The sequence below is a fragment of the Rousettus aegyptiacus genome, unplaced genomic scaffold, assembly GCF_014176215.1.
Source record: "Rousettus aegyptiacus isolate mRouAeg1 unplaced genomic scaffold, mRouAeg1.p scaffold_m13_p_2, whole genome shotgun sequence".
NCBI classification, from domain to species: domain Eukaryota; kingdom Metazoa; phylum Chordata; class Mammalia; order Chiroptera; family Pteropodidae; genus Rousettus; species Rousettus aegyptiacus.
This window is the reverse complement of record NW_023416295.1, coordinates 34111024-34130914: the sequence shown is the minus strand read 5'-3', so window position 1 is coordinate 34130914 and position 19891 is coordinate 34111024. Positions and strand designations below refer to the sequence as shown.

Sequence of the window (19891 nt, the reverse complement as noted above, 5' to 3'; positions counted from 1 at the left end):
CCAATTCACTATCTCTGTAGAAGAGCCTATGTGGGAGATGTGGCCAAAGTTGAGATTGGTAAACACAGCAGTCAGTTATCAAATTCTACATCAAGGAGTCTCCCCACAACCCAGTTAGCAGAGCCACAGGATGACCCTAGAATTCTCTCTGATGCACATATTTGGGAGCTGATCAGACTCTCTGTCATTTTTGATAGCTAGAATTCTCTCAGGGTCCAAGTACATTTGAACATAATACTTTAACTATAACATGAGAGAGGAATCTTATAGGTAGATATATTGGAGTTCTGGAATAAAACAACCCACAAAGAGATGCCAAAATATTATTTACATATGTGTATACATACATACATATACATGTCTTATAAAATATATATATATCTTTCAATGCAGATGTGTTTTGTTGACAATAAAACAAACCAAATAGCATTAAAGGAGGAGAAATATGAATAGACACTCTACCTGAGAGTCGTTGGTTGACACGTTGTACCAAATTATGGATGCCCAAGCATTAGGTAACTGACTGACATTGGAAATCATCACCACAGGTAATGAGCTGGTCTGGTTAAAAAAAAAAAAAAAAGCATAGTTATTACAGGTAGTTGCACCTTAAATTGACCCTCTACCCAACAGGGCTATCTCAAGCCAATCTCACTCCTCTAATCCTGGTATCCATACTGCCCTGGTCACTAAAATGACTTGTGTAGGCATGGGAACTTTCTGTGAATATATCAGTCAAGGTACTGGGAGGAAAGAAGTTATAGAAAAGGAATCCTTTCAAAAGTGCTCAGTCAGCTTCTCCAATATCTTCCCTGACATTGTATAAATATTTATACTTTCTTATATCACAGACTGCCTACAATGCAAGTAATTAGAGCTTGTATTGATTTAGCGACTGTCTTCAAGTTACTCTAAAGAACCTAAATGGATCAATATGTTCAAATTATAATCTAGCATTTAATTAATGTCAATACTAGACATGGGAGTTTTAATTGTAGAAGATGGAGAGGTAAGCAATTTGGAATACAAATTATGGGAGATAGAACTGCCTGGTCTATTGTTGTAGAACTCAATTTAGTACTATTGGTACTGTAGCTTTCAACCTTATGGAATAAATAACTTTCACAGACTAGATTGGGAAATTTAGCAACTGTTATTAGTCTCTTCTCAATAACAAAGTTTAGAGAGCTATAGAGAGTAAAATAACCAGTCGAGGAACTTAATAATTCATGGAAACACAAATTTAGGGAAAAGAGATATGGGAGAAATCCATGGAAGATTTTATAAACATGTTTACATTCATTAACATAAAAGAGCAAAGGTAGAACTCTAAAATAATATGCTACTAATAGGATCATATTTAGGATATGTGAAATTGTGTTTATTTGTCATGAACTCATTCATTCATTTATTCAACAAATGCTGAGCATACACTATGTGGTAGGCACTGTGGTTGGCACCAGTAATGGAGTGAGAAATGAGGCATGATGTCCTGCCCTCAGGGAGCTCATAGTCAATCATGTTCAATTTTACCTCAAAGTTTCTTATTCCTTCTTTGAGTTCAGTGGTGAATATTGTAAGATGATCAAAACAATGTACTGTTAATGCTCCTATCATTTGTCTTTACTAATTACATTAGAAAAAAACATTTCTGAAGGATTTCTATGTACAAGTTAAGTTTTTGAAAATATGTCACTGCATTACATGATTCAAGGATACTTATTCCTCTTCAGGCTTTTCGCTGAGTATCCATGACTCAGGAAACCCCAGAAAACAAATGAACTACAATCTGGCCAACAAACTATTCAATATATGTGTATATTGAATTCATAATACCCATGAGATTTTACCATTCATTTTAACCAGAATAGTATATGTTGACTAATTAGTAAGTATTTGTCATATTGATTTTCTAAATTAAAACAAAAATAAGGAATAGGAATTATCAAAACCTAGAAAAGACTGAGCTTTTATCTACAAATGCTGACCAGTTCCTGAAAACGTTATAAGTAAAGAGTAGATGTTTCTTGAAACACCTACCTCCAAATCTATAGTCAGGCCATAGAGACAGATCTGTGTTTCAAAGGTTATGGAATGAAGCTCTTCAGTCACCATGTGACAGCCCTAAGGAAAAAAGAAATAAGTTTTTATCTTACAAATGCAATCTTGCTATCTATTTTTAGGCCTGCTTCTTTATAAAAATCAATAAATTCTTAGAGTATATGCCCTCAAACTTCCGTAGAATGGAACATTTCTTCCTGTTACTTAAAAAATTATTTAGAGTATGTAGAGACTTTGAGAAATCTTCATTTCCACAAACAGAATAATTTTAAGTCTCAAAACAATATAATTTCTGGCGTTTAAAATCCCAGCAAATTTTCATCATTTGAAATACAGAGAAATTGTTTTTTTTTTAATTTTTAAAAATCAGTCCTTTTGACTTACCAACTCGTAATAAAAGCAAGCCATATATGTGTAGCTACAACAGAAACAACTCAGTATAATAATGAATTTTTTAAAAAAGAAAGCAAGATTTCCTTCTTGTTAAACGTGGTGGAAACGTATTTTCCTCTGCTCCCTCCAGAAACTTCAATAACATAACAGCAGGAGTTTTATTTACTTTCTAATAAAATAAAACTTTAATCTAGATCTTCTAGTGAGAGGTAGCGGGGAGTGTGGAGTGAGGGTGACAATAAGGTGCCAACTGCCTCAGAACCACAGGTCTGAAGTCTTTAGGCCCCTGAGGCTGGAAAGTAAAGAGGGTTGAACAGGAGGAGCAGTTATGAGACCCAGTGCATACAATTGGGTCCCATCCCTCTCCCATCCTGGAGGTTTAGTCTCTGGATTTGAACCAGAAGAATTAAAGAAGCTCTCTGAATTTTGGATACAAAGTCAAACTGAGGGCAGAGGTGAGGTGCTGTGCTGGAGAGGGGAAGACCCTGTAAATGTGTACATGGAAGTTCATGCCCCTTCTTCTCTGTTTGACATCTTTAGGAAAGAGATCCAGGAAGTGGACTAGACCTAGGGAGACAACTTTATAGATATTGCCTTTGGGGGTCCCCCAATGAGATAGCCAGATCCTAATAATCAGCCTTCAGTCTACGATTCCCACCATTCACTCCAGTTCCTAGTGCCCATCTCTTAACCGTAAACAGTAAGCTAATGATCATCCAACATTCGACAAAACTTCTCACATGAAACACATATATAAAAATCAACAACAAAGCATTCAGAAAAGAAGAGATAACACAAAAGCAAACAAAGAGTTGAAAAAAATGATAACAAAAACCACTCAGTTTTATATATCAGCTCAACAAATAAATGGCATGGGATAGGAGCAAATCAACCAATTAGAATGAGTGGACATTAGATACTGATTTGCATAAGCCAACCATAAAGAGATCTTTTTGAGACAGTGAAAAAATATGTAAAAGTCATAGAGTTTTATTAAGAAAGATTTTAAAAATTATTATTTTCATTTTTTGTGATAAGTGTATTGTGATTAGGTTTTTAAAATTTCTTATCTTCTAATGAGTAAGATGCTGTACCATGTGGGATTTAAGCACTCCAGAAAAAAATTTGTGTGTATAGAAGGAAATAGATGAAATAAGATAGGCAAAATGTGAACCCTTGTTGAAGATGGGTGATGTGTAAATCAAGGTTTATTGTGTTTCTCTCTCTACTTTTGTATATATTTGTATGTGTGTGTGTGTGTGTGTGTGTATCATTACAGAGTTCTTAAAGATGTTTAAAAACTTTATTAATATTCTCACAGATGTAACAAATGTATTACATCAGTGAAACAAGAAAAGGATGCAATCAAAAGAGACATTCAGAAAATAATAATGAATAATTAAAATATAATAAGTAGACAAGTCAGTAGAAGAACTGGAACTGGGGTGAAAAAAATGTTCCAGAAAGTAAAACAACAACAACAACAAAAAAACAAAGAAATAAAAAATAGGATAGAAAAGATAAAGAATAATTAATACACAAACTCTAATAACACAGGAAGTCAGAAAGAGAACAGAAAAAATGAAATAAGGGAAATATCAAAGGCATAGCCCATTCATAACTCTTATATACTGTCAATAGAAGTTGGTACAATCACTTTGGAAAATTTCTTGAAATCTATTAAAGTAGAAGATGCACTCCCTAAGATGATGGTGAAAGGAAAAAAAACTCCAAAAAAACAAAAAACAGTTGGGCAACAGGATCAGAGGACAGTCAGTCCAGATTGGAGCAAAAGATGAAGGATTCCAGAGAGATGTTGCCAAGAAGAAAAAGAAACTCATATTGACCTGTTTAATCAAATTTAATCAAGGAGTTTTCAAGTTCTGAAGGAAAGTTTGGGGCTACATTTGTGACAGGTATATAAAACAAATTGCTCAAATAAAAAAAATTGAGGCAACTAATAAATACAGGGGAAACTAAAAGTAATCTAAGAATAGAAATACAATCATACTGTTACATGGCTCAGCTGTTAACAATTTTTATAATCATAGTAATGTAAACATTGAATATATTGACTAAATCAAAATATGTTATATAATAATATTGTGAAAATGGAGGGAAAATTTATATGTATGGAAAGCTAGGATAAGAGAACCAAAGCTCAATCTTTTATAGAAAGAATTCAAGAGTTGAATGTGAAAAAACAATCAAGAAATATCAGTATGATATGAGCATAATATTTACAGCTCAGAAACTGATCACCTCTGGGGAGTGGGCTTGGAGTAGAAAGGAGTGGAACAGAAATTGATGTTTTTCCCTGATGAAATTTTACAGCATCTTTTTATGTGCCAGCAGCATGTCATCATCTAAGAGTTTGTTAGAAAAACAGGATCTCTGACTTCACCACAGGCCTACTGAACCTTAGGTGGAATTTGTGAGAAAATTATTCTCAATGTGGTATTATCCACATTGTGTTTAGTCTCAAAAGGGATGTGAAAAATTTGGAGATGGCAGAGAAAGCGTAAACAATTTTTAAAAATCAGCACTGTGGGAAAATGTAAACGGAAGTGGAATTATTTGACAAGAAAAGTCAGGGTGGGGTGGGAGGTGGCAGAGCCAGCTCTGGGAGAAGGGGAGATATAATAGTGAATAAGTGCTAACAAGAAGTCAGAATCTATTAGTATTAAATAAGTCAGAATCTATTAGTATTAAATTTCAAATAATAAAAACAGTTCTAAAATGATGACATGAACAACAATTACATGAGAAAGACTTTATAGACAACAAAGAATGTTAAGTTTATACTTGTTGCTGAGAAAAAAAGTAGAGAATTAAAAACTCATCTCTCCCTTGGATTAGGTCATTGTGGTACCTTACATTCTCGCAGGTAGTTAGATTCACTAGAGTGGGAATGCTTCTTATCGGCTTAGCTAAAAGTTATGTTAATGAAATGAAAATTCTGCTTGAAAATCCCTTAGAGCATTCTCAAAATTACTCCCAGTACATCTATCACACTAAACAGACATTTTCCCCATCTTCATCCCCCCACTTTCATATTTAAATAAATAGATGATAGATGATAGATGATAGATAGATGATAGATAAAAGAAAGAAAGAAAGAAAGAAAGAAAGAAAGAAAGAAAGAAAGAAAGAAAGAAAGAAAGAAGGAAGGAAGGAAGGAAGGAAGGAAGGAAGGAAGGAAGGAAGGAAGGAAGGAAAAGAAAGAAAGAAAGAAAGAAAGAAATAAAGAAAGAAAGAAAGAAAGAGAAAAAAAGAAAGAAAAGAAAGAAAGAAAAAGAAAGAAAGAACGAAAGAACGAAAGAAAGATGTTAGATGATAGCTGTTTCTTTGGTTGAACATGAGATGAAGTACTTGGCTTATGTTCAGACACCAAGTTGAAGAAAAAACACATTTTTTAAACAATAGATCTCACTACCCTATGGGATGCTTATGGGATACACTATGCAAAGCACTGATGAATGGAGAATCCACAATTTCTTGTCCTCTGATGGGTGCCTTTAACACTCTCACTGAATTCAATGACAAGATGATACAAGCCTGTTCAGAACAGTTGATAGGCCTGAGGCAAGCATGCAGATGGAGACCCACATACCATATGTCTAAATATTAAACTATTATAAATCAAGTTAACAATCTGTTAAAATATGGCCTTACTTCCTACCTTGACATCTGAGCTTTCACATGACCCAAAAGGCCAGGTTTTAACTCCCCAAAGTCCCAATTAGAACATGGTGGCCAGGGGAAAGCATGGCCATCCTGGACCATTGTCCACCCCCTCTCTTCCATCTGTGTGAGGGGCCTTGAATGACTAGTATGGCTGCTAGGCCTCTGTGCTTGTGCTTAGAAATGTTTGCATTGATGATAACACCTATGCTTGGGAGGGTAAACTTGAAGAAGAGGCCCCGACAGGCCTTGGAAGTGGGCTTGAGGTCTTTCAGACTGGGAGTTCTGTGGTCCTGGACTCTGGGTGAGCACATTGTCTGGACCCCACATACACCTTCCTCTTTAGGAAAGTACGGCTGGAGGATAGCCAACTGGAGCTTTTTTGAGTATGCAGTTCCATCCCTCTCGAAATCTAACCTGTATAGTTTAATTTATATGATTAAATGTACATATAATACATCATTCATTATGGATAATTTCCTCAGATCTTTGAGTTATGGAAACATCCAAAGTGTGAGAAACCAAAACTCTACAAAGTAATGAATAACACTCATCCATTAAATTTGGAAAAAGACTTCATGCTTTAGATATTACTTTACTGAACCGGAATGTGGGCAATGAGAGATCTCAGTGATTCAGATTAATTTTCTATGTTTACCTGAAACCCCTGATGCAATTGTGAGGCACATTTAAAATGAGATCCACTAAGAAATCTGACCTACAATACACAGGACTGGGGAATAGCAGCTGTGACAAAAAGGAGCATCATTAACTTTCAGTTTGCATGGCCATCACTCAGAGTCTTTATTACTTATAAGTGTAGTCTAAGCCAGGGACACTATTTAATTTCACACTCCTTACAGATTGGGAAAATATCATAGGTATGATATACCATTAATTTCCTTATTAAAAGCCACTCTAATCATCTGAGATGATCATGGATTTAAAATATAGATATTTATGATAGTTATATGGCAATGAATATAATAACTTGATTGACCATCTTGTACTTCTAAAGAAAAGTACCCATTTGATAATCTGTTAAGAAACTGGATGACTGGTGAACAATTTGAAGAAGGTTCCACCTGGAAAAAAATACACAACCTAATGAAAGGTAGGTATAGATCTCATCATATTCTTTTTTGTTCCCTTTGTTCAGTGTCTAATAGTACACCCCGGAAACCTAGAATATGTTAACAAATGATTATGGCTTTTGACTTGAAAGGAAACCTCTGCCAAGTAAATATGACTAAGATAAGGATGATTTTTATCTAAATTTCTTGCTCATCCATTAACAGGCCATAATCTATGATAAGGTTGTACATGGAAAACTATGTAGAATAGAATACAATTAAAATTCTTCATTCACTTGATGAATATTTATTGAGTACCTACCATGAGCTAGACAATGGGTTAGATGCTGGAAAATAATGATAAGAGGGGAAATAATGATACAATCATGCTTGAGATGGACTTCGGTCACAAGCTCATAGGAGATGAATGTAAACTGACAACTAATCCTCAGCCCACAAAATAAGAGGACTATAAGGAGGATGTTGCACAAAAAGTCCAAATTGTTAGTGTTATTCTTGTACTGATGTCTCTCTTTAAAAAGCAATGCAGCTATTTAAATTAGTTCAGAATGAAATCAACTTCCTGTAAAAATGCTGGGGCTAGTTGGAGTGTGAATAGTGTATCTGTGTTTGAGAACACTGAACCTTGAAAGAACATCTGTTTGGCTATTTTGTTAAATGAAACTCAAGTCACCCAGGCTTTGCTAATAGCTTCTTTGTGCTTCATGACTTTCCACCACATAAACAAAATTACCTAACACCTCAGTGTGTGGCTAAAACTGTCATTTATCAGTTAAAGCCTGCTGACAAAGAACAAATTAGAGTGACTGCAATTCCAGCTTCCCTCCCTGTTCAAACAGTTTCCAGATTTCAGTAATCACTTTGTAGCTGGCTCCCACCAGATAAGGACCTCCAGGAAAGGGTGCTCCCCGGGGATGTTTATTTTATAGGGACAGACCTGATGCCTTCAAAGTTTGGCTACTGGCTAGGCGATGGAATTGTTTCTTCATGGTGACTCTTACAAGGAAAGAACAAAGGTGAGGGAAAGAGGCAGTAATTGCTAACCTTGATTTTGTGACTGTCTACAGATTCCTCAAGGGGTGTTGAGGAATAGACAGGAAAAGATGAGATGCTACCTGCAAATCCACAAAAATCTCCCTCATAAGAATACCAGCAAATGGAGGGGGCTCGATGAGGTAAAGGGGTGGGAAGGGGTCAAAGAGGAGTGCCAACCAGCATGGCTTCTGCTGGGGAAGGTTTTATGATCTCAGAGGCAGCATGGCATAGTGGCTGAGAGCATGGACATGAGAGCCATGGTTAAATCTTGGCCCGACCCCTCTATGTCCCATTTTCCCTGCACAGTGCCAGTAGTATCTACTTCATAGCAATATCGCAAAAATTACATAAATCAAGGTCAGTGAAGCTCTTAGACAGTGCCCAGGATATAGTAAATGCCATACGAGAATTTGTTAAATAAATTCTTGTCCGGCTGTGAACTCCTGATGCAGGTGGTGACAGATAAACAACAGCTACTATTTGAAACGAAGCTATTATCTTAGCATCTTGTTGTCCTGAAATTTCGGTTACTACAACCCCATGACTTCATGAATCCCACTATATCACCAGATCTTCCTCAGCTTGTTCCTGTCTTTTCTTTAGGCATCTCCACTTCTGGACAAGCCCCTGATTCCTCGGCTCATCTTTCTCACCCCACTTTTATATGCTTTGTGACTTTTCAATTCTTCCTGTAGCACTTAAAACAACATTAAAATCTATGGTTTGTGTACCTAGGAGTCATATTAAAATTCTATCAACAGGGGGAGCTCAAAGAATAGCTTAAAATAAAATTATCTTGATCTAGCAAACTTGGAGGAGGGGAAAGGAAAAAATAGAATTCTTATGTGACTGTACTATTTTGTTATAAATAGGAAAATAAGAAGAAATAAATTCAAATTAATAAAAGTAGACAATATTAATAAGATTGATTGATTTTTCTATAGCAGACAATTATTTACTTAGATTTCTGTCTCTGGGGAAATCCAAGTAAAGATTTTGATTTTACGTTCATAAAAATGACAATGTAATAAAGAGTTGAACTATTTAGATTTATTCATTCCCATTTGATTTGTTTTACTTAAGAAAAGTTTAGAAGCATTGTGCTTAGTCTATTTGGACTTAGTAAATACTATACAGGAATGTCACACGGCATGAAATGTCTTTTGTATTCTGGTCAAAATTCCAGTGAGATGGGTGAAATGGGCTTTAATTTGTAATGTGCTTAGGTTTCAATTAGGAAGTTTAAAAACATTTATGAATTACTATGAAGTAGGAAGAATAATTTCCACTTCTTTGGTTTACTGGACTATCTTTAAACTCAAAAGCTCTGTTCATGTGATATTTGGGCTATTAGAGACTTGTTTGCAGGGCTGACCTAAGTCAATGTTCTACCCTGGGAGGAAGGCGAGCCTATCTTTGGTGGGGCTGTGATATTTGGCAAATGACCTTGAACACATGATTAAGGGAATGAAGAATTCTTGGAAGGAAAAATGTGGAGCATTAAACCTGTTATGATCAATCTGTGGTTTTGTGGGATGGGTTTTATTGATTGTAGTTGAATGCTGGATTTATAAAGTGCTTTTTTTCCCCAAATAATTTAAAGATATTTCTCATAGGAGCTGTGAGGTATAAGGCCAGGAGATTAAATCCACACCAACCACACTATAAATAAACCTCCCTGCTTTATAACTGCATTATGTAGATAGTCTTACATATGCAGCATCTCTGAGCAGAGAGCATTGGGCATTACTATCTTGATCTGTTAGATGAAAAAAAAAATGCAATATCTCTCTAATAGATCATTTGCCCAGGATTACATTTTTCAGCCACCGTCAAAATGGACTCAAACCCAGATTTTCTAATTCTAAATATGTAGTGCATAGACCTATGCCTTAATATCTATATCTAGGCAAACTAACTTTCTATCTCTAAGACCACTTTCAACCCAGGATTTGATCACTCTATTATTTACTTACTTAAATGCGAACACTTAAACTATACCCATTTGTATTTTTAATCAATTTATGCAGTAAAATGCAAACCTTAGATGTAAGAGCAAGGTAATTGATACCATAAAATAATAAGACTGTTTTTCACCTATGATTTTCACATATGTTCAAAACCTCTTATCTGAAGAAAATGGGTGATTTAAAGATATTTTATAACATTTTAAAATAATTGCTGTATGAAAAAAGCAGATTATGAAAAAATGTGTACATATACATATATTTTCAAGTGATATATACATAGATAAAAGTCTAGAATGATGTGAACCAAAATGCTTACAGTCATTTTCCTAGTAGGGTGTTATTATATGAAATTTCTATTTCCTTTTTAAAACAAAGTTTCTTACACTATCTGCAATTATTAAGCTTTATATTCGTAATCAGAGAAACATGACTTTGACTTTGTATAAAAATATAAAGGGAAGTTTAAGAGCTTTGTAGAAATAAGATAGTATAGAATTATTTCCTAGAAAAACTCCTCTGGAGAAAACAATTCCTACCTCATTTCCTTTGCTTCCAGCACTGGACTTCATTTCCTTTGGTTGCTTTGTAAAAGAAAACAACAGTGTTTAGATAGAGAAGTATTATCAGCTAAATATCAAGTTGGTTGTATCTACTGTAGTGATTTTCTTGGCTGGAATTTTGACAGTAACCCAGACATCTAACTCATGGAAACCTGACAGAGCTGCCCACATTCAGCAGAAAGGAGCTTTCCTGTTTCACGTTATGGGAAACCAGTTTAGAAACTTTCATTGAGATAAATAAGCAAGTTGGCATACCATTAAGACTGTATTTTCAACCAACATTTTGGAAAAAGGAAATCATGCTGGGATGTTTTAGAATTTATTCAGCACTCCTTTGTACCTGCAAAGTATCATCTGAGCTAAGCAGTGGAGATCCCCCGTCTCCGTGAAACCTAGTCTAACCCAGAGGACAGGAAAATAAATGATGGGGCAGGATGCCACACAGCACAGTAAGTATTAGATAGCGTGAAAGGAGAAGGAGACTTATTGACACAAAAATACTTATTTTTTTAAAAAATGCAGAAAATAATTATATATTGCATATAATCCAATCTCACTTAAAAAATATGTAAGAAAAAAGAATAAAAACAAAAATAAGGGTGCTGCCAGTGTTATCTCAAGGTGGCGGGATTACAGGTGATTTTTAATTTTTAAAATTTTGCTTCTCTAATTTTCTACATTTCCTTTTGTAGTAAAAAGCAATTGAAATTACGCAAAAGGTAATACATGAAAATGCTTTAAAACTAGAAGAGCACTGTAAAAACTGAGGTTTTGTTATTTTCTATATTATACCTGCTGGAATGAAGACCTAACCTCTTTTTGGTATGTTCATTATCCTCCCTTTCCACATGACTTTTTGAGAGACAGACATCTCTAAGTTAAGGCCTTCTTACTGCTTTACTTACTAGCAAACATCTCCCATTATTGAGGATATGGAGTAAACCTAAGCAAAAAAAAAAAAAAAAATGCTAGTTCTAAGGAGGTATAATATATGATTTGTCAACATATTTTATTTATTTAGCAGCCTCACATGGTAGGGATTAAGTTAAAAAGAAATGTACTCTTCAATACTGAAAACCAAACAAACAAAAATAAAACCAAAAACAAAAACTAGCACAAGCTTGTGTATGCAGATATCCTTTTGTTAACGTGGACTTTATATTTTTTAAAAAATAGACCTTCTGAGGCTGACTCAGTGGTGTCCCAACATTCAGGTGAGGTTCTTCCTGAATGTTAACAAACCAGGTGAGTAACATGTTTCTGGTAAGAAAAGCAATAAAGTCTTTGGGAATCTAAGAACTCCACAAAGAATTAGAATGAAAGCAAGATGAGAACTCTAGGTTAAGAGGAAGTGGTAAAAACAAGAAGCAACAGGATGAGGCTCTGTCAGAAGCTTTCTAGACATGCCAAGACAAATCGTGTGCAACTGTTATACCCAGGAACATCCTATTTCCCCCTCAACTAATTCTAAAATGAAAGTGTCTTTACCCAGACATGTTATTGAATATCATCTCTTGGGGAGATTTTAAAAAATGAAACTGAGAATGTCTATCCATTATAAGATAAATGACTTCTGTCACTATCATAAAAATATATTGACCACTTACTATATAGAGTTAGGTACTACATCACCATTGTTAAGAACTCGGACCTTCAGAGTTTAGGTTCAGTGTTCCTTCTACCATTTTTAATTCTTCACTAATGACATGTTTTTGTTTGTTTGTTTGTTTGTTCGTTTGTTTGTTTTTCCTCAATATGGCCCTTAATCTCATATAAGAAACACTAAGGAAAGAAACACATTGAGTTATAAGGCCTATTAATAAAGATGTGTTTGATTTGAGGGGGAAAGGTTTGTATAATTTTACTGTGTAAATTTACTCACCAAATGTCGAAATTCTACCGAGAGACTCCCATTAGAAGATTCTTCAATGGACATGGCTTTGACATGGGTTCCACAAAGGACAAATCTTCGATTGCTAGAGAAAAAATCTTAGCTATTTACATGATTTCAGGTAATATATATTTATGAGAACAACAAAAAAATTCTAAAGTAAATGTCTTACCTTAGAGTTGAAACATTCCTGTAAAACCAAGAAGATTCTTTTAAAAAAAGTTATTTAATAGACCTAGTAAAATCTTTCAATGATACTTGAGAGGATAGTATATAAAATTTCATTTCAAATCTTCATAGAAAAATTTTAAAATAAGTCTTCATTGGAGTTCTGTTAGATGTTTGCACTTCAAAGTCAAATATTTGAAGTACATTGATATGTAATATTAAGAGAAGTAAATTTAAAAGTTTAAAATTGTTCTATAAAGTAAGGACAGTTCTTTTTTAAAAGTTTTACACTTTCCTGTTTCAAATGAAATTTGATACTTACTTGTCAATTGATGCTTTCACCTTTACCTGATAGTTGAGTTCTGGCAATTTTATTAGTAGTCTGGAAAGACAAATAAATAAAGAATCAAATATGAAAATTAAAAGTGTTAAAATCTTTTCTACATTTAAAGATTTAAATATATTTATAACATATAAATATAAATCAAATTCATTATTACATTATCTACAGTTATATATTAGTGTGTTTTTAAAATGTTCAATTCCTCTTCAGTTTGTTATGTTAGTAATATTGACATCAACCACTTAATATCATATTGGCAAACATTTGGGAAGTGTTTTCATATTGCTTCAGTTGACATGTGATGAATAATACATTGACTAGGTCAGAAAAATAGCTTCATATTTTGGCTAAAGCCCAAATTTGAGTTAAATGTATAAATTTAAGAAATATCACTTGCATGTCTATTAATATGGCTCAATTTTATTCTTTATTATAAAAACACGTTTTGTAAGCTTAGTTAAACTACATGTTTTGATGATAACTATTTTATGGTAAAAATACTGAGAAAAACTAGGTAGAATATAGAAAATTCCCATTCAAATGCATTTACAATCTTTAAACATGTATTTATTTAGGTAACAGTAAAAATGCTTATAATTTTAAAAAGACCTAAGTTCAAGCAAATGAGTGATTAAAGGTCAAGATAACAATTTCCTTAGTACTTTTTCTAGTGTCAGCCCTTTTTTTGTTTCCTTTCTCAAACTCCTCCAAGCTATAGCCTCTAACATACCCTCTCTGTAGGTTCACTCTTGTTTTAGAGATGTGAATTTAATCACTCATTCATTTACTCATGCATTCATCCCAAACCTCATTTATTCACTCAGCATATATTGAGTTCTTTGTATATACCAGTACAGACCTAGGTCCTGGAGTATTGGTGTAGTGAGGATTGAGGAAGGAAGAAGTGTGGGCATGGCTTTGTAAAATGAAAAAGTCTAGCCAAATAGAATATAGAGAATGGTGATAAGCAACTGATTGGCCCTAGATAAATATAATCATATAATAGACAGCCCAAACATAAGGGTGGGTAAAATGTAGCCAAGATTCCTTAAAAGTCCTATACAAAGTGGTACAGCTGCTATGAAAAATAATCGGGAAGTTTCTTAAAAAATTAAAAATAAATATACCTTTTGACACAGCAATTGAACTTCTAGGTATATAGCCAAAAAAAAAAAAAAAAAAAAACCAAAACCAAAACAAAACAAAACAAGATCTATGCACCCTTATTCATGGCAGCACAATTTACAATAGCCAGGATATGAAGGCAACCTAAATGCCCATCAATGGATGATTGGATAAAGAAGTTATGGTTCATAAATACAATGCAATATTACTCAGCTGCTAAGAAAAAATAAAATCCTATCATTTGCAACAACATGGATGAACCTAGAGGTTATAATGCTGAGTGAAATAAGTCAGAGAAAGATAAACACCATATGATTTCACTTATATGAGGAAACTAAGGAACAAAAAGAACAAACTAATCAAAAACAGACTCACAAATATAGAGGACAATCTGGTGATGGCCAGAGGGGAGGTGGGTTGGGGAGCTGGGAGAATGGGGTGAAGGATTAAAGAAGTACAAATTAGTAGTTGATAGATAGTCACGGAATGGGAAGTATGGCATAGGGAATGCAGTTAGCATTAATGTAATGGCTAGGTGATGAGCCAGAGGAGAGAAAAAGCAATTAGGGGGATCATTTTACAAACTATGTAAATGTCTAACCGAAGTACTATATACTTTAAACTAATAATAAAATAGAATTTAAAAAAAGATTTAAAAAGTCCTGTACAAAGCACAGGATTAGTTTCAAGGTTTGGAATATAAGTGTGTAGTTTTTGGTAATGACGGGCGAGGAGGTCACATGAAATAAGGCAAGATGTTTTCCCTCTCTGCCTTCTTCTCTATCCTACTTCTGGAAGGATCTGATTCACTGTAAGATGTCATAACTGAAGGGAGTCCCATGTCGCCCCTCCCTTTGAAATAGGAGGATGCAATGCTATAATAGAGAGGGTTTTAAGGGGAAATCTTGAACACTAAGTAACAGATCGTCTATCAAGACAGTGGGGAACAGGTGGAAGAGAAAGAAAAATTGGGACGCAAAAGTCAGGTGGAAGAGAAGGGAAAAACACCCAAACCAAGGACAAATGGTCTTTGCCTCTTGCAATAAGTTCAGATTTGCAATATGTTGCCCATTCAGGGACCTCTTAAACATAACAGTCATCCCTTTTTGTCTCAAAAGCATCTTGGATTTAACATATCATTTATGGGGGTGTCTCAAGGAAAAGTGGGATGTCCATCACCCTTCCATCCACTTTCTCTTTAGTGTTACTGTGTTCTGGGTTAAATAGAGATGTGGGATGAAGAATAAGCTTTCGAAAATCATGAAATTTTCAAAGGGAACCTGATTCTTAAGTCTTGGTGTAAAATTCACACAAAGGAAATAATCAAGAATTTCAAACGGGGTTATTGAAATGCAAAATGAAGACAAATGCCTTCCTTTAAAAATTGAATGTCAAGATAATGGATGTTAACTAAATTTACTGTGGTCATCATTTTGTAATTTATGCATGTCAAGTCATTATGCTGTACGTCTTAAACTTACAAAGTGCGTATGTCAATTATATCTTAAAACTGAAAAAATAAAATAAAAATAGAGTCCCAAGAGTGATATGTGATCAGGGACTCTGTCATGGGACCCTAAATCAACATCTACCATGACATCATTGTCTCTTGTACTAGAGTCTGGAATTTCATTTTTCCACAGGTGACGTAGTGATTAGGAATCTCAAGCTTTGGGGCCTTGGAGATTGAAGCATGGTGAATATTTTTGAAAGGTTAAATTCAAACTCATTATTTTAAGTGTCATGAGGGAAAACTATGCATTTTGATTGCTCATGCTAATAAAAAGAATCAAATACAACGGTAACACAAAAGTCAGATGTTTTTAAATCAGGTACTTAGGAAGTATATCCTGAAAAATGTGGTGTTGAGCATTCTTGCAAAAAACCCAGTAAGCTAATTGTGTGTAATCACAGGGGGAAAATGTACCACTGCACTTCCTGGACAGGATATTCAAAGCCTTCTATAATCTGTCCCTGATCTGTCTTCAGAGTTCTTTCTCTCCCTCCTCCACATGCTTACACAACAAATCCGGGAAGTCATTATCTCCATAGTCCTACTCTCTCTCAGTCGGGCTCTCCTTTCCCTCTGGTTTCTCCCTTGAGGCCCTGCCTCACCATGACCACCAGGTATTTTCCAGTTTCTTTGGTCTTCTCTCAAGTCAACCTCAACCTTTTCAGTGATTAATCCCATGTTGCCTGATGCTGTGATTTCATACTTTCATGGTAATATCCCTCATTTCCTCATCTTCACTGTCATACTCTACAGAGCCTTCATTTGAACATTTTTAAGGGTGTTTACGCTGGGGATGAAGAAGGTGCTCAGTAAAGAACAGTTGAATGAAAGGCACAATGTGAGAAATTAGGCTTATGATGCAGTGGCCGTGGCTCCATAAATATATAAAATGTTAGAACACATTCTGCTTACCTTAACTTTACAGTGAACTGAATGAGAGTTTTAAGTACCATCGGCCTCTGTGGATGGGTTGGCATGCATGGCTGTCGTTCAACCACAAATGAGCTAGAGTAAAAGAAAATAGAGTCATTTGAAAACACTGAAAATATCAACAAGCTGAAAACCACAGAAGAACAGGATGCTGTCCTCTTACAAGGTTCAAATTTCCTACACTTAGAAGACATTCAAACCCCCATTAAGCTCAAGTCTTTCCAAAGACTTCTCATAATTACCGGGAGATGGGAAAATGCCTAAAGAATATCCTTAAGTACCAGCAGAAATTAATTCCTGATTGTTATAATTGAGTCAAAAATGAAAGTCCCGGTCATATAAAACATAAAATTGAAAGTTAATTTCATGCTGTTTTGAACTAGATGTTAGGATTTCTGGTACACACTATTATTTTCTTTTTCTTTAGATGAGCTTATAAACATAAAGATGTTCTCTACCCTTTATTTTGTGGACAAGTACCTAAGAAATTCTTGAAATCTTTCTAAAATGTTGAAAAATGAACTTTAAGTGAGTGATATGGAAAACTGAGTCAGTTGTAGGGGCTGGAAGTATTGTTGAAAAGTGAGGAGTAGAAATATTTCTGGAACTCTCTGGAGCTTTATTTACTTCAGCCCAGAGGCTCATTGTTTACTTGCCTACCACACTCTCACCTTAACACCAAAACCCCAGCCAGGCAAGGTGTCCCTACAACTCCACAGGACTGAGGCTGCCCTGAAGCATTTAAAGGGATAACACTTACTTCTTAAAAAGGTTGTAGATCAGGAAAGTGACTCTTTCTAGCAGATGTGGTCTTTGCATCGGGATGGGATCACCTTCATATGTCATTTTGGTAGATTGTTCCTCTAATTTCTCCAATTGCCTTTTGAGTTGGAACAGACTTTCTGCCAACAGTGTAAAGCTATTGAAAATCACAGATAGTTTTTCCACTTAATCTACCATTTTAACTATTAAAAATTTTAACATTAACTATTAAAATATTAAACTAATTAACCACTTAATTCCATTAAAGTTTAGTGACAGTTTATTTTTCTTAATCCATTTTTTCTAAGATGCATAATACTATGTTAAATGTTTTCGATGTTTCCTAATTTATACCTTCAGTTACAAGAAATTCCTTTTAATTATACTTTGTTTAAAAGTCTGTTAAACATATATATGTTAAGAATCTGGCACTCACTAAAGGTCAAAAAAAAAGCAAACTTAAAACTTTAAAAATGTAATGTGAAGAATGCTATGTATACGAATACTGAAGAAAAATAATATGAAATGGATCCCCTCCTCCATACATGTTTTTCGTAAGTCCTAGGTATTACCCAAAAAGTATCAATGGAGTTAAAAAAAAAATTTAGTTAGTTTCAAGCATACAGATATCTGTTTGGAGTTTTACTCACTATGTGTTGATTTCGCCTTGAAAATGAAACTGGGAGCTTGAGCCTGAAGTCTAGGGAAGGGGAAGACTGAAATGAACACAGAAGGGGAATCCAAATACAGAGGAGGCAGAATGTCTCAACAGAATTGGTAAGTCCCTCTGGTGCTGACAGCAGCTCTTTCTACTAAAAGGTGTGCCCCTCACATAACTTTGTGGAGAGAACTGTCAACCCCTCCTAAATTGCCCCCTTTGTTGTTTATCCTGTTTTCATAACAATAGAGTACAGTAAGATTAGAGAATCAATTATCTCCCCAAGGAAAATCAATATATTTTTTAAAGGGCCCAATTTCCTACTATGCCTGGCAGGGCAGAACTTTTCACGCAAGAATCTTCAGTTACTACTTATTTTCATTGTATTGAATTGTACCCTTTGAAAATAATTTTAGATTTCAGCTGAACATTTCTCTTTTTTCATTAGATTTCTTAATTTTTCTTTCAATCAGATAATTTTATTTTTGCATTGATAAAGGGGGAAACCCTATCAATATTTTATTTCTTCTAATACAAAGTATTGTATTTACATATGATTGCATGTGTGCATGTATAGACAGAAGATGTCATGTTGCACTAGCCATTTAAGATTTTCATTAAAATACAAAAAATAAATTGATTTGTTGAAAATACAAAGTAATGCTTAACTCTGACATGTTAAATACACATTTTAAAATTGAGATATCTTTTTTCAAGCGTTTGAAGCTAGTACATCTGCTGTCCTTAAAGAAAGCATATTTATTGCTGGTTTTAAAACTTCGTGAGTTTTTTAAGACTGATATATGAGAAAATTAAGCAATTCTTATGCATTCTATGGACTTCTATAGATTGTTTTTCCCCAAAAGAATAAAAATTAGAACATATATACAATTATATCTATTTGTTTTCAACCGTAGAGATCCCTCTGCTCATAAATCATCGATAAGCCGAATGAACTGATGTTCCGTTCTAAGCTGCATTCTCTGGCTGAGAGACATTAAAGTTTTGTACTTCCTGTGGTTTTCACTAGAAACTAAAGACAATTCGTTTTACCAATTTTGAAGCTGGTCGAGCCCATTATGGAGTGGACCTCCGATGCATGCGATTTGCTGTCGCCTTTTCCAGTCTTGCAGCTCTTCTATTAGCATGTTGTTCATCAATAAGTCCGTTTCATTTACTATTTGTGTCATCTTACTGAGCGCTTCCTAAAAACAAAGATGACTACTGAAAAGATGTTGTGTCATGAGACGCAACCAAAGTCACTCATAAGTCAACCTATAAAACAATTTGTCCGATCTGAGACATAAAGGCTTGGTTAAAATTTTGACCAAGTATTTTACCAAATACTACCTTCGATTTGCCATAACACTGCCTTTTCAAGCAATAATTACAATCAAATAATATAATGAAGAAAAAGCATGACTATAGTTAATATTCTCTTAATAAGTCTTAATATTCTCATAATATTGTTTAGTATATATATGCTGAAATTTTAACGCCTACAACAATATTGAACCTTGTAGTCATAAAGCCATATATCTGTGTTTTAAAAAGACATTTATAAAATGAATTTATATTTTTATAAATATGTGTATGCATTTATTTTAAAATATACCGACTAAAATTTGAAACTGGCTGTGTTAATTTTTATTAGTACTTTATCTGGGTTTTGGGAGGCATAGTGAAGAAGTATAACATTTAAAG

The 19891-nt window shown here is 34.4% G+C and overlaps 1 protein-coding gene across 2 annotated transcripts in view; it reads right to left on the bottom strand.

Moving 5' to 3' along the window:
* The window catches only part of STAT4 (signal transducer and activator of transcription 4), a 101881-nt gene that overhangs the window by 8871 nt on the left and 73119 nt on the right, over positions 1–19891 (bottom strand). For both annotated transcript variants that reach the window (XM_016161653.2, XM_016161658.1), the window contains 9 exons: positions 19241–19392; positions 17528–17686; positions 16750–16842; positions 13179–13238; positions 12861–12878; positions 12680–12773; positions 10774–10818; positions 2041–2124; positions 463–561 (listed from right to left, as the gene is read on the bottom strand). In XM_016161653.2, coding sequence (XP_016017139.1) covers positions 463–561; positions 2041–2124; positions 10774–10818; positions 12680–12773; positions 12861–12878; positions 13179–13238; positions 16750–16842; positions 17528–17686; positions 19241–19392 — 804 coding nt within the window. The remainder of the gene's footprint in view (positions 1–462; positions 562–2040; positions 2125–10773; positions 10819–12679; positions 12774–12860; positions 12879–13178; positions 13239–16749; positions 16843–17527; positions 17687–19240; positions 19393–19891) is intronic.